A 15048-nucleotide genomic window follows, 5' to 3' on the forward strand; every position below is an offset into this window, starting at 1 on the left:
GGCCGTAGTTAAGTGAAAGGATACAGTTTCATCCCACAATTACATCCCTCCTGTGTTTACAGATCTTTTTCTCAGGAAGACAGGATGGGCGCACATGTGGTGCCGGATTTCACTTCCATCTTGAACAACAAATGCCGACTATTCAAGTCATTATTTCATTCTGATTGTGCTTCATACTTCAGTTAGAATTCCAGCTCATTTTAGAGCCTTTACTTTTTATATATATATATAGTGCTATTATTTAGTTGAAGCGCCACTGGTTCTTTACAGTTGTTCCAAAAACACACAGATAATATCTCATGTAACATGTACTGTACATCAGGGCTGTCAAATGTATATTTATCTGAATGCGTTTTTATATCTACAGGCCTAAATTTAGCATCTTTCACAGTGTTTAGAGACAACACAACTGACTCTGTTGTCTTTCCTTGAAGCCCAAACTAGCGTCCGCCTTGTCATCTTTTATCATACTCCCTTCCGTCTGCGTCGACTGTTTTTGGGTGTTTCTTAAGTCACCTTTTCTTCTTTCAGGAGTGGCAGAACTCCATCCAGAAGAACGCCGGTCTGGCTTTTATTGAGCTCATCAACGAAGGAAGGTGCGTCTCATGAGTCCCTCTCCTCTGAGTGATGTCTCCCCCAGTCAGGAGGTTTTTTTGCCAGTTTTTCTGCCGAGCCGATCACTGGGCAGCTCAGCCTCCTCGTCCATCTGCTGACCCATATGGCCCGGCGCTCCTCTCTGGCCAGGCTCTTACCTCGGCCTGGTGTCCCTGCTGGCCCCCGAACAAAGACTCGGCCACACGGTACCGACTGGGGTGCGGCTGACAGACACACAATCACCCCCCTCTTGGTTAAGTCCCTGCACACCTGCTGTCTTCCACCGAGACCTTCCTGGGCCTCTTGAGAAACCAATCCAATTTCAGTCTGTTAAACTTATTGGACTGTAAATTATTGAAACTACTTCACACATTTCAGTCCTTACCGGGCGCTAAAACGGTGGCCTTTGATCCTACCCTGTCGTGGTGGCAATTTGCCATAACGTTGTGACCCCTTCATGAAGTGGAAGGTTGTCGTTGCTGTTACGCCGACTTCTAATCTGGAGCGCTAATCTCTTGCCGAGTCGTGCCTCTCTTTTCAAAGCCATTACCGACAACATAATGTCACTGCTGAATATAATCTGATGCTCCTGAGCCAGAGTGGTGATGTAGTCTGCCTCAGTGTCTGCAAGAGCAGGGCTTCTTAACCTTTTGGATCTTGGCGCCCACCTTTTTCCAGAACAATTGGGTCTGGGGCCCATTCGAGTCATAGAGCTGATCCATTACTTTTGGTTTCATTTGTGATCAATAATCATATTTTATCTACTTACACATAAACAAAGCAAAACCTTGTGAGAAATGACATGAAACCATGTGATCATCGCAAAGATAGATATTTATCATTGTCATTGAAAGGTCCAACCAGGAGCAAGTCGTATTCGTCTGAAGAAAAAAATGAAAAAATAGCCTTGATGCAAACTGTTGAGAAAATTGGAAAAACTGAATAAAATTCGGAACAAAATAAATATAATAAAACCCTGTCTAAATATCATAGAATAAAACAATATATTTTATTTAAACTTAAAGACGATATAAGTGAAGTGTAAATAAAAGTATTACCCTTTCAAAACTGCTTCAACAGGTGCTTTCATGAACAGTATTTACTGTTGGGGACACTTTCACTTTCTTCATATTATTTCTTTTCAGGAACTTCTCCATAGTTGAGAAGTATCAAGAAGTAACTACTATTTGCAGCCCTCAAGTCCATTCAGTGACACACTACTGCCACCATATGTGGCTAATGTATTAAAACTGAGCATCTCGTGGCCCTCAAGGCTCAAAGGTGTAAAACAAAAAAACTTTTAGCGGCCCTCTAGGGGGCGCTCGCGGCCCAAGAATGGGCCCCCGGCCCTGAGGTTAAGAATCACTGTGCTCAGTGACCCAGCTCAGGCTCAACAAGCGCAAAAATTTGAAGTAAAAGTAGTGTTTTTACCTGGCTCAGGAGACCTGAAGCCCACTGGATGCTCGAAGCCAGCACAGTCAGAACATGAATATTTCATTGTTATTTTCAGTTGCAAATCCCTCCTCTACGTCCTCTCATCCATCCATCAATAAAAGAGTTAATGCCTGCTGAACGTCTCCTCCCTTTCACTGGAGAAATTAGCCTCTGAATCCAGCTGTGGTTGAGGAGCAGTCGGCGCTTTAATTAAAACGAAGCCCGACTAATGGAGTGTGAGACGCCTCGTAACCTTGGCACAATAGCAGCGGCTGGTTTAAATATTCAGGAGTGTGAGCGAGCGGTGTTTGCTCTGGAGCAGCTCTCCATCACACCTTCGTACAGGGTGGAATGGTCGACAGCAGGGGGAAGCTCTGGGGCCTGTGCTCTCCTCCTGAAAGATGCTGAGGTGAACCAGTGCTAAATGAAGGTCTCTGTGTCCCAGGTTGCTGTGCCACGCCATGAAGGATCACATCGTCCGGGTGGCCAACGAGGCAGAGTTCATCCTCAACAGGCAGCGAGCGGAGGACGTCCACAAGCACGCCGAGTTTGAGGTGCGGCCCCTCGCCAGCAGAGTCCTCCCCGCCACATTAATGACCTCTCAACAAATCCTTTTAGCGCTGAAAAGAGCTTCAGCTGTGTATTTTCACTAATCTTGTCCCTCTGTGCCCCGAATTAAATCCTCACCAGCGCCATTTCTTATCAAGGATTTTAATTAGCTGAAGCAAAGGGAGCTCCCCCAACCAGCTGAGGGCAAAAGCTTTGGGCTTGTGGAGGAGTCTCGCAAGACAGCAGTGCATTATAGACCACTTCAGCATACATATTCGCTGGATGGTTATTGGGCTGCTAGTTTGATCCTAAGCTGTTGGTTGTTGACACTCACCTGCTCTGTTAGCGTCATGTCCACGAGGGGAGTGATGAGTTTGTTATCTGGACGGAGCAGCCGTCCTCAAACAGATGCTTGACACACACTTCTGCAGGATCCTTGACCCGCAAGATAAACTGGAAGAGACGGCTGGATGTGCAATGTCAGGGGAAAGGGGGGATGTGAACCCGGCCCCCCTCCGCTGCGCCTGCCAAACCCCCCCGACAGCTTACACTTCTCATCCACCTGCGATGTGACTTTATTACCCGCTCTCCGAGATTGAAGATTCCCCGCGCCGATATGGCGTTTTTACAATTAAGCCGGTGTCAAGGCGACGCCCCGTCGCCTTTAAAATGATAAATAACGTTTGATATTTGTCAGCGCGTCACGTGGTAACGCGACGTGACAAGCCCCGATTGGGTTATCGGCTTTATGAAGAATATCAGGGAGGATAATATCTGACAAAATTCAAATAGGATGCAGGAAATTCAATTAACTTCCAGCTTCTGTTAGCAAATTAGATTTGAGATATTAGCGAGAGCTCCCCAGGGGCGGCACAGTGAGACAATCTTGTTTCAGCAGCAAAGACGGAGTCGACCCACATTAGCTTTAGCCACCTGGAATTCTTGCAGTCTGGGCTCCAACTTTTGGAACACTTTTTAGTTGCATCTGAACAGATGTCCCCTTTACAAACTCAAGGCCCGGGGGCCAAGTCTGGCCGGCAATAACATTTTTGTGGCCCCAAAAGGTTGGCTTCAAATTCAGTTAGGACTATTACTTGTACATTACGGAACGTTTCGGCACAGGGCCTCCGGTTCAGTCGGCATGACTCATGTCATGGCCGCGTGCTGAGACCAACACAATAATGAGGAGGCAGCTAGACTTGTGTTCTCTGCATCACTGGAATCTGTCTCCTAAATCAATGAAGGATTGGCTTGTGTTCAAATAAGATTTGGTTGAAGATTTTGTTTGTTATTTTTGCACTTTTTTTCAATTTTAGAATGTTTTTTCAACCCATTGATACTGTAAAACACATAAATGTTCATGTTAAATGTATCCATTCGTGTCCCTTACTGTGCCAAAAATATACTGAAGTGAAGCTTGCGAACTGAGAACTGAACAGAACTAAAGTTTTTGTGTTACACCTCTAATAAATAAACATTTGTTTCGGCCTACCACTCAAACTATATTACTTTTTTTTTTTTACAAATGGCCCCTCATTTGACTGAGTTTGGCCCACTGCTCATCAGTGTACTTTATGTGTAACGGTCTCTTTACATTAACTTGTTAGTTATAAATCTGTATTTTAAATTAAGAAGTCATGTTTGCGTTGTTTGCTGTACATGCAGTGGAATCGGTGGCCACCAGAGGGATTCTGACCACGACCCTGAATGAATGAGTGGCCATAGCATGTTGTTTGAAAAGCAACTCTCACTTGAGGAAAGGCCTATGGAACTCATGCATCTAAATAATGAGCTAGGATGTGAGTTGCTGGACTGCTGGTAGCTTTGTTTCTCAGTGTTGCTCAACCAAAACGGTGAATTGATGTGACTCAATATAGAGAGGATTCTACCCCAGGAATCACCAGGATTCAATTCTGCTGAAGCACAACACACTCTCCTGCTCAAACGCCGGGACGCTATCACTCACTTAGACTCACTTTAGATCAAAGCCAGTAGGTGCCCTGGGAAGGTCATTCAAGGTCAGAAAACAAAAACTGAATGGATGTTTTGTAAATATATGGAAACGAACATGAAGCTAACCAGCCATCCGTTCATCCATCTTAAAGTATGTCTGATGAGATTATCGTATTTATTCTTTCCATTATTATGTAGTTATAGATCATCCGAGTCTTAGTTGAAGCAAGTCCAGCTTTCTCAAATAGCAGCGTCCATGAAGCAACCAGCCTCATCTGTCCTCAGTTAGCCAAAGCTTCATGCGCTCGCTGTGATTTACTGCGCTCCTCAGAGGGAGCCGAAATATATCTCTCAGCTGTCGGCTAATATCTTTATACACTCAAGTGTGTTGAATGAAGCCATAACATTTCTCACTCTGACAAATGCTCCATTAGAGGATGGAGGTTGTTCTTCGGCGCTGTTAGCAACATTTTTGAATCATTTCTTTTATGCGTGTACTATATTTTCATTTTTACTTGTGTATATATATATATATATATATATATATATATATATATATTTTTTTTTTTTTTTTTTTTTTTTTTCTTTTCTTTGGCAGCAACGAGCCTCACTACAGTAGCACAGTCAACACGTATGTAATGTGGCAAATGAGGCGTGTATTTCCTGATGGTATATCCTGACATCATGTGTGCATCTCTGTGTTAACAGTCCAACTGCGCACAGTACGCCGCCGACCGAAAAGAGGAAGAGAAGATGTGCGACCACTTGATCAGCGCGGCCAAACACAGAGACCACGTGACGGCCAACCAGCTGAAGCAGAAGATCGTCAACATCCTGACCAACAAGCACGGCGCCTGGGGGACTCTGGCCCAGAGGTAAGAGCCTGATCTTGGGCGGTCACCTAAAGATCAAGCAGAGCTACGTTACCTGTTTCTCAAAACTCTGGTCTGATGGGATCAGAGCTGCAGTTAATGTCATTTTCCCAGGATTCCATCGGGTCAGCGATCAGGTCAGCAAACGCAATTACAGTGCGGAGTAAAGCTATTCCCCGGGGCGAGCTGATTGGCCGGTCGTCCGGCGGTGCCGGGTGGAAGAAGGGGGCTGGGGTGTTTGTGCAGTGTTGTCCAGGCATTCATTGACCTGCTCAGTAACACGGGGCAGCACCTGGTGGTAGTTGCAGACTTCCCCATGGGTCCTGTTAAAATAACCAACGGCTCTCGAGCTGTGCCTCCCACCGCTTGATACACTGCAGAGGGTAAAGATCAAGAGGCAGTTATGTTGCACAAACAGAGGTGTTCCAGCGTGTGAGTGAATTCACCGACTGTAAACCCAGTGATCTTGGCTTAAAACAGTTAGCAGAAGTGGTCTCTTTCAGCGTGGATAGTTATGTGTCTTTGTGACTCCCAATGAGCTCGAGTTTCATCAATAACATTTTTCTTGAGCTAGCTACACAGCGTCAGATATACGTATGAAAATTCAATTATTCCATTCGCCAGCCAACTTACGACCGGGATCGCTTCCGACCAACCGGTCCTAAGTCAGATTGGACGTAAATTGAATGCCATTCAAAATAGCCGATGGGAGGGTTATAGGTGCTACTGTAGTGGTAGATGGTTGTGTGAGAGTGAGATGCTGCTACGTGCTACGTGACATTGAATAAAAAAAATCTTCTGGCCGTGGTCGTAAGTACGGGTGGACATAATTCGAGCAGGTCGTAAATCGGATGTTACTTGTATTTTCTTCCTGAAAACCAAAGTTGGTCTCACAGTCTGTACTCACTCCACTCGTCATCTGATGAGACAAAACCTATTCTCCGCTGAACACTAAAAACTTTGACTCTACTTGAGTGTCTCCTGTCTCGTAGTTTCCTTTGCTTTGCGCAAGGGTGCCTCAAAAAACTGTGCCGTGTTTCGCGTTTAACTCCTATGACCAGAAAACCCCGGGACCAACTCCCCCTCTCCATCCGTAGCCAAAGTGCGATTCATGTCTTTCAAGCAAATCGTCTCAGTTCCTCGTGTGAAAGCCCCATAAAATTGTGGCTACATTTTGTGTTGAAGCCAACCAGTACAATACAACTGGAGTGTTGCTCTTATACAGTTTATGGTCCATTCTTTCTTTAGACTTCATACGGGCCAATTCAAAATGGAAGGCAGGCCTCATTTGGCCCACAGGCCACAGTTTGGACCTGCCTGGACTATTGTACAGCTTCAGTTTGACCTGACTTGGTTGTAGTTGCCCTTAGGCCTGGCTTGGAAAGCCCCGGGAAGAGCGAGCCTTCCTCCATGTCAACACTACTTAGAAGTCCTGAACCCTGAATGTCTGCCTTGAGGCACCCGCTTCACTGGTATGAGCCGCTTTCTGACAAAGACCAGGCTTCCCGGGAAAGAACGCCTGCTGCTGCTATACAAAACAACTTTCACATCAGCGCGCAAACAGAAGCTCGAATTTGTGTCATTAAAATCCTGAAAATACAATGCAGATGTCCGCTGGACGCCAGGTTGCTTGATGTCCCGAACCACATCGACGGCTGTCAGGAAAACAGCTCTGGCTTGTGTGATTTGGTTTGACTGCCATTTATTCCAACGTGACATGCAATAAAGTGGTGTTGTTTTCCTACTGAAACCCCCATGTTGGCCGTGAGCTGCCACTTTAGTTGGCCGTCAAACAATGGTCTACATACCTCAGACGAAGTCAGTTGAACACTATGGAAGTGAAACACTGAATCACCACTTGGGAACACGTAGGTTTTTGCTTTTGTAAATCCATGAATCAAGTGCCTCGCTCATACTGACAAAAGGGCCAGGTGACAATTGACATGGTGCCACTTTTTCCTTCACCTGAAACTTGCTTGCATCGACTGTAACTAGCTCCGTCAACATCATATTGTTCACCAAGGTTTACTTTCACGTTCCTCCTTTGCTGTCCTGCTCTGCCACTCCCTTCCTCACGCCCAGACAGACTAGTAGCTAATACGTCTCATATAAATGGAGACAGTTCTGTGCACCTTGCTAGCTGCTAACTGGCTCCTAGCGTCCAACAGAGCCAGTATGTTGCGCTACATTTTTAAAATCAAGGATGATGGTTACTTTAAATTTCTATTCCTTCAAAGCCACGCTGGACAATAAAAGCTCATGAATGAATTTGTTTTCAGATCAGAAGATCAGAATCAAATTTATTGCCATGGTCAGTGGGGAGCCCACTGACTAGGAAAGTGCTTTGGAATAAAGTGCAACAAAAAACAAATAAAATAAAATAAATAGAATAACATAACAACAAGGCTGTTCACGAATTTAACAGTCTGACGGCCGAGGGAAAGAAGCTGTTCCTGTGACGGGAGGTTCTGGTCTGGATGGACCGTAGCCTCCTGCCAGAGGGAAGAGGAACAAACAGTCTATGTCCAGGGTGAGAAGGGTCGGCTCTGATCCGACCTGCACGTCTCTGGGTCCTAGAGGCATACAGGTCCATTTAGCCATTGCAGGCCAAAGTAAATGACTTCTGGGAACGGATTTGGTCCTTGGGTCTTGAATTAGTCTCACATTGTATCAGGGTACATGCAGCTCATGGTATGTCCTCCAAGACGACACAGTCTAGGCTGTGCTTTTAAACTGTGTGACTGGCTCTGTCATTGGCAGAAACTGTGTGGAGGAGGAAGACCAGCATCAACACCGAGAGCATCATGTTCAACCCCTCACACTGCTCAACTTTACTGTACATACAGAGCATTCTGCCCGTCCTCTGCATTCATTTCCTTCCTATTTTTGCATGTTTCCACAAAGCATATGGCTACAGACCAAACGGAGCAGTACCAAACCATTGGGGGGGCTGTGTTGCTGTTACTACCCGATATGTAGCCGTAATGAGACACGAAGACGACATAACAGTGGTGGAAATTCTCCATCCTCCAGTCGCGATATATTTAACAACCTCACCAACCACCACTTCCTACAAGTCTTTTGTGCAAGAAGTACATTATCAACACTTCCTCTGTAGTCGCCATGTTGGTTTTGGAGTTTGTTGTTGTCATACACTTTTGACTGTGGGCTGCTCCCCCTGGTGGATATAATAGTGAACAGCAATACCAACCGAAAGAATGCACAGAAGTATCAGTGATGGTGACAACGTTTGAAACAGACAGGTACAGCTTTGTACGTAAAGGAGGCATCAGTGGTTCTTTAGACCTCTTCACTAGGAGACAAAGTCGAGTTTTCTGTGGCGATATATTTTGAAACTGGGTGCCAGAGTGAATTCATTTTGTAAACAATAATGTCAGGGCCCCGTCTGCCTGTGTTGTGGACAGGTGAGACACAACCGGCTCAGAAAGTGATCGGATTGGAAACTGTGCGACTCTATATGTAGCCTTTGCTAGCAACTCTTCAGCCTGGGATCAGAACCTTTGACGCTCCCCTATGGCAAGAATATCGTAGCCTTCGCAGCATAGTTTCTCATTCTCTGCCGCTGAGAAACCAGCGTCCAGACCTTCTATATTCATTCATTCATAACGTCCTTGTGATTACATTTTGTGCCTCGAAACAATACAAAAATCTATTTCAGTAAATGCTTGTATTGTACATTTCGTTTCCTAATGTGGAGTGTAAAATTGTATCTACTGGTTTTAATCCGGCGCTGTCGTTTAAATATTTATGGAGCTCCTCTCAGACGCATTTGCATCGAAACAAAAGGTTATTGAGCGTGGCCGCGGTGCAAATGACACGGCGGAACTTCCAACAAATTCAAATTTAATGGTAACCTGCTGGTGAAGAAAAATGATGCAATATGCCGAGGGGCTGCGGGCGCTGGTGCACTTCAGCAGCTTAGTCTTATTCAATGCTACATTAACTTTCCCATTTATGCTGCTCCTGTAAAATATAGAGCCCTGGAGCACTGTGTGCGGGGGGGGTGGCTTCCATTATATATCAGTGCGTATGTGAGTGAAGGAGAAAAGGATATTTAGTTTTACTGTTTGTTTGCACACTATTGCCTTGAAATTGCTTTTCATGCTCAAGTTCTGCCCAGAGACACGAGACGGATAATCTGGCTCTGCCTCAGACCCCAGCGACCACAGGGCCCCAGTTTCAAATAAAAGCAAAACACAATAAGTCAACGCTGTTTTTCTTCCTCGTGTCGTCTGTTTTTATTGTTGAATGCATTTCCCCAAGTCGTATTTTTCTGTTTGAAGACCTGCGCTTTCATTGTAATTGCCGTTTAGTCTTTTTGTTTTTAAACTTCCCTTTGCTCATTTACATTTTTTTCGCTGATGACATTTGACATTTTGTTCCCCGTTCCTCAGCAAAATGTCTTCCAGACTACGCCTGGTGTCTTTAAATAGCTCACAGGCTTCAGTCCAGCTTCAAATTTATCCTAAAATAACTCTGTCCACCTAAAAGCCCATTGTAACTGTCCTTCCATCTTTTTTCTTCCACTTACCCCTCTCCATTTTCTCCAGAATCCTGCCCTTCTAAGGCAATACCAAAGCCTTTCAAGGTCAAATGAAGGGCATATAGTCTCTCCCACGTGTCCTGGGGTCACCACACTAGACATCCTATGGATGCAGAGTCACCTCAGATGGCTTCTCTGATGCCTGTGGAGGAGCTGTGGTCCTTCTATGAGTCTCACCGAGATGACAGAGCTTCAAAAAATACTTGCGTGTTTGGGAAGTCATTGTGACTTATTGTGTCTTTTTCTTGTAGCCTTTGTTGATAGTAAACATATCTGCCGACCCTGGGACTAACATACCCTTGTGGCAATGACTTAATTCTATTATTTTCCTATTTTATCTGATGCGTTTTATCCTCTTTTTTAAGGGTACTGTTTTGACCGTTCAATTTATCTTGTTTATTTTGCATGTTTGATTCTTTCTAGCCTTGAATTGCTCCTCAGTTTAAAGCACATAAGTGTAGTTTTGAGTTGGTATCACATTCACTTGAATTATGCTTTCATTTTTTTCTTGCTTTTTTATGGCTGTTACCGTAAAAGAGGTATTTATGGGCACCTTTTCTGCTACTTCTTGTCTCCAGTCTCTCCGTACTTCTGGGAGAACAAAAATCTCAGAGTGTGCCTCAAATATAATCTGTACTTGTGACTGTTGAATCTCAAGGATCTGCAGGGAAGAGGGCTCCACTGGCTATTAATAATCCAGTAACACATTTCCAATTGAGAGGATTTGATTTGCTCGCCGCCCTCATGGACAAAACTTGCATTGTTCCTCTTGGATCTGGAAACAATGGTCCTCTCCAGCACCAAGTCCATTGTGCATTTACTCTCTGGTCTGTCTTTGTCTCTCAGGGATGCAAAATTACAATTTTCGCTGGATAGCCAGTGTAAGTCAGAAGCATTTCCTGGAGGAGCAGCCAGTGCTTTGAAGGCAACAGTAGAAAGAAAGGCTGCAGTGCTGTGATCTGAGCGAGGAGCTACCAGATCAGAGCGCCATGTTAGATCCCCCTATATGCTTGCTGGATGATGAATGTCCCCCGTATAGACCCGGCATAGGAAAATCAATACCCCTCAAATTGAAACAGTATAGGGTCGTATTGATCTGCCGCGCTGAATCAAAACGCGGAGCCTTTGATACCTCTCTCCCAGACAGCCCCCGCCCAGTAATGACACGCTATCAATTTTAGCTTCACACTGATAAATCAACTTGAAAATTGGATGTCAGAGTTTTTTTTCTCTGCCAGGGGGAGAGCGATTTTCCCCGCACCCCCCTCCGGTCCTGTCTGCCGTTGACCTCTGAACTGCCTGAGGATTATAAAGTTGAGGCTGCTCTGAAGTGAAAGTAGGTGTCAAGGCGAAGGCTGTGATGGAATCGTCGGGGAGTATTGACGGCCCGACATTGAATTGAAACTCTAGAGTTTATCTTCATTATTTATCACAGCTGCACCTGCAGATATCTGTGAAATAAATGCACGTCTTTATTGTAATCAACATATTTACTTCCATCCAAGGGGGTTGTGTTGTTACTTGAAGATTTCTGGACACATTTTGTTCACAGATTGATGGGACAGATGACAAAATGCTGGTGGTTTCAAGGCAGCCATTTCCTGGTGTGGCTTCCCTCCGCTGCTGCCCTCTGTTGCCGTTCAGAACTTTATTAAACACGGCATACGATCACGCCACGAAAATAAATCAGCTTCCATGTAAGTGTGGTGAAGGTTTTGACAACTCTGGAACGCTTCCAAGCTGGTGGTTAGCACTGTCACCGTGACGGCCAGGGTTCAATTCCCCATCAAAACACTGCCTCTTGCCATCAGTCAGCGTAATTGTGATCTATTTACATGTGCTTTTTTTGCTCAAGGTATGCGCTGCCTCATAGTTTAACTTTACTTTCTGTCTGACCATCATCCGAGTAAATACTTGTGACCCTGAAAAATACCCTGAAACAAAATGTCATATCTTGAATTTCAGATGTAGCCCAAACATTTGTCCTGTTAGACCAGTGGGCAGTTAGTTCCTAAAGGGCCACATTTGTGAGGGGCCATCATGCCAAAAGAAAGACAGCGATGACAGCAAAACATCATAACTGTCAAAATATATACTTCAGTATGGACAAAAAAAGGTCAAAATGAACCTAAGTAGATAAAATGCAATTAAGGATATTAAGAAGTTTAAATATGCCATGAAGCCTATTGGAATATTTCGTTTGAATAAAGGTCAACTATGGACTAGACGTTCAAGAGGAAACGGCAATTTATTTAAAAATACATTTTCAGTATTCCTTCAATGCATTTTGAGGAACAAGGAAAACATAAAAATGGCCAGCGAAAAGAAGAAAATTGTAGTCTTAAAACAAGAACATGCTCTATTTACTGCTGAAGTGGTATTTGTTATAGTTTTAGTCTGACATCAAACGGGCCACGAAAATACAGGCATCGGGCCGTATATGGCCCCCAGGCCGCACTTTGCTTAAGCCCGGTTTAGACCTGAAACGCTGGAGGTTACAGCAGCTTTACTAGTGCTAGTCTGTTTAGCAGTGTCGCTCTGTAGCTCCACATCGCTCAATAGTTCCAGACAGATGGCGTGAACACGTCACTGAGCACTGAATTTATGCTGATACGTCATAAATGTGACGGAAGGCAGAATGGAGACGTTACTGCCACCTTGAAACACCAGGAGAACTCAAGGAGGAATTTGTCAATCTTGGGAAATGCGAATGGATGACGCAGGTTTTTTACAAGGTAAAACACTTCTCCTGGGATAAATCTTGCACCAAATAAGAGGTGGTTTTAGCAGCTTGAATGTTAAACCAGACTAGTCTCCGACGACCAGCGGATAAAGGAGGCCTCCCCGCTGCCCTTGTCTCAGCCGCGCCCCCCATCATGGCTGACAGCTGACCGAGCGGTCCCAGCAGACACTAACCTCACCTGACTGCTCTATTGATTGTCAACATTTCTTCTGTATAATTACTTTTTGGTAGAAGTGAAGAGAAAAGGGAAACGGTGGCAGCTATTGATCCGCTGCGTGGTGGCGGTGAATCTGCCGTTTCCCTTCGCTAACACCGAGTTTCAGCTCTCACTCCTGACGAATGGTAACCAGCCTTCGCCGGATAATAACTCTGAGGTGGAATTAATTTTCTCCAACTATAGTTTGGCCTCAGACGGTTATCAATTCTAATAGACGGGGTGATGCTGCGGGGGGTCAACCAGCTGCAGGGGGCTCAGTGTGTTGACCTCTGCTGGGAGGAAATAAGGGCCCAAGGTCTCAGAGAGGTGACGATAAATAGTAACTCTCGCTCTCTCTCTGTTACTGCAGGCGGTCGCTCATGGAGGGATGGTATTGTTAAGGGCACTGACAGGTACTGACCACTGCACCTGAAGCTTTGGTTGCCCATGTGTAGGAGACAGGTGGTCATGAGGTCCTAACGGATTTCTTTTATTGATTATTTAGCTTCTCCCTATTATTATTATATATTTGCTTGTTTTTTCCACAATATTTATCTTCCAAAAGTAGAAGTTGATTCAACGTTTACACTTATTCGCTGGTCATTTTTTCCATCCGAAACGGTTTCTGTCTCACATTTCTGAAGATGCTTTTTCAAATGAAAAGCTCTTTGTTATTTTGCTTTTGCCTGTTTGATATTGAACTGTTTTTATATTGAAGCATCATTCGATAACCTCAAACAACAGTTGGGAACCACAGTTTATATTTTATCATAAGTGTTTTTCTTTCTATACATGTGTTTTATGTGAATTTTCCTTTTCCTTTTTTGCTGACTCAATTTTATGACTACTTTGACTAGTCTCGAACTAGTGTGCTAAAAATATTTATACATATATATATTTTTACATTTTCCTCACATTTCTGAATAGGTTATTTATTTATTTTTAAAACAAAATTATTTTCCGTTTTGCTTTTGTTTCTTGAGGCTTTTTTTTTTCAAAAGAGATAAAAGATAGTTTAGTAGAATTATTCATAACATGTCCAGATCAAAATGAAGAAGTTTAATGCCGTTTTTCACTGAGTCACGTTTTGTTTGTGGCCTTTTACTCCTTTTTTGAATCATTTTTGAATGACTTGTTTTTGTAGTTGGTTGATGTTTGTGTTAAAAAAGATGCACACAGTAGTTTGAAGCAGAGGTTTAGAAACAAGCCTACGTATGTGTTGGCGATGGGAGTGTTTGCGGGTTGTTGGGCTGCTGCCTGGGTCTCCAGCTCTGCGCGTGCTCTCTTGCTCTTGACCCACACTGAGCTCTGACTCCCCTCGAGCCGCTCTTAACCTTGTAGGCTGCACTAATTATCTCTGGAAAGACGCCCGTTCACACAATCATCCATTTCTGCCGCTGTCGAAATTGAGCCGGCCATCGCCTGACTGTGCCCCATTTCCGATGAAAGATGTGGATCCACAGAGCGGCGATCCGAGGAAGTTCACCCACCGTACAGTGACGCTCCTCATCCCTCATCCGACTGCATGCGTCGCTCTTCATTAGTCCCGATGACCCGGAGTCGGTTCCGTCGCCGCCTTGTTGTTGTTCCTTTTTTCTCCTCTCCTGACTTTGTCTATTCGCTGCCCCAAACTCCCCCAGCCAGATCCAATTACCAGGAGCCTTTGGGAGCCGGCCTGGCATCTCGACGTCTGCGTGTCGTGATGATAAGACTGAAGGACTTGAGAGATGAAAGTTGCGTGTACCGTTTCCAGACATCTGTGATAATGGGATCACGATGTGGAGTCCTCGATTACCGGAGAGTCAACACGTGGTGGAACCTGAGGTCCTTTACTGCGGAGAACATGTCGTTTCTTCCTTCTCTTTGGCTCCTCTGAGGCTGTTGGTCGCCATATGGCGCCCACATATTTCTTCCCCTTTGAACAGTTTCCCTTCGTCCTCTCCGAAGAATGCGGAGCGACAGTCGAGGAAAAGAACGTGGCGGTCTACGGATTTGTTTTTCTTCAGGGTTATAGATCTAGTTTTTCACTTCAGCTTCCTGCTGAAAACGTCAGACTCTTTCGGGGCTACTGAAAGAAACACGTGTCCTCGATGTGATGGAAACCAGTCGCAGCGCTGTTGAATAGAATTGTGAGCGATTACTG

The 15048-nt window shown here is 44.7% G+C and overlaps 1 protein-coding gene across 5 annotated transcripts in view; it reads left to right on the forward strand.

Moving 5' to 3' along the window:
* Positions 1-15048, forward strand: part of nbeab (neurobeachin b) — a 223080-nt gene that overhangs the window by 124315 nt on the left and 83717 nt on the right. For all 5 annotated transcript variants that reach the window (XM_053872361.1, XM_053872359.1, XM_053872362.1 and 2 more), the window contains 3 exons: positions 532-596; positions 2474-2582; positions 5239-5405. In XM_053872361.1, coding sequence (XP_053728336.1) covers positions 532-596; positions 2474-2582; positions 5239-5405 — 341 coding nt within the window. The remainder of the gene's footprint in view (positions 1-531; positions 597-2473; positions 2583-5238; positions 5406-15048) is intronic.

The sequence above is a fragment of the Synchiropus splendidus genome, chromosome 8 (genome assembly GCF_027744825.2).
Source record: "Synchiropus splendidus isolate RoL2022-P1 chromosome 8, RoL_Sspl_1.0, whole genome shotgun sequence".
Classification (NCBI taxonomy): Eukaryota; Metazoa; Chordata; class Actinopteri; order Syngnathiformes; family Callionymidae; genus Synchiropus; species Synchiropus splendidus.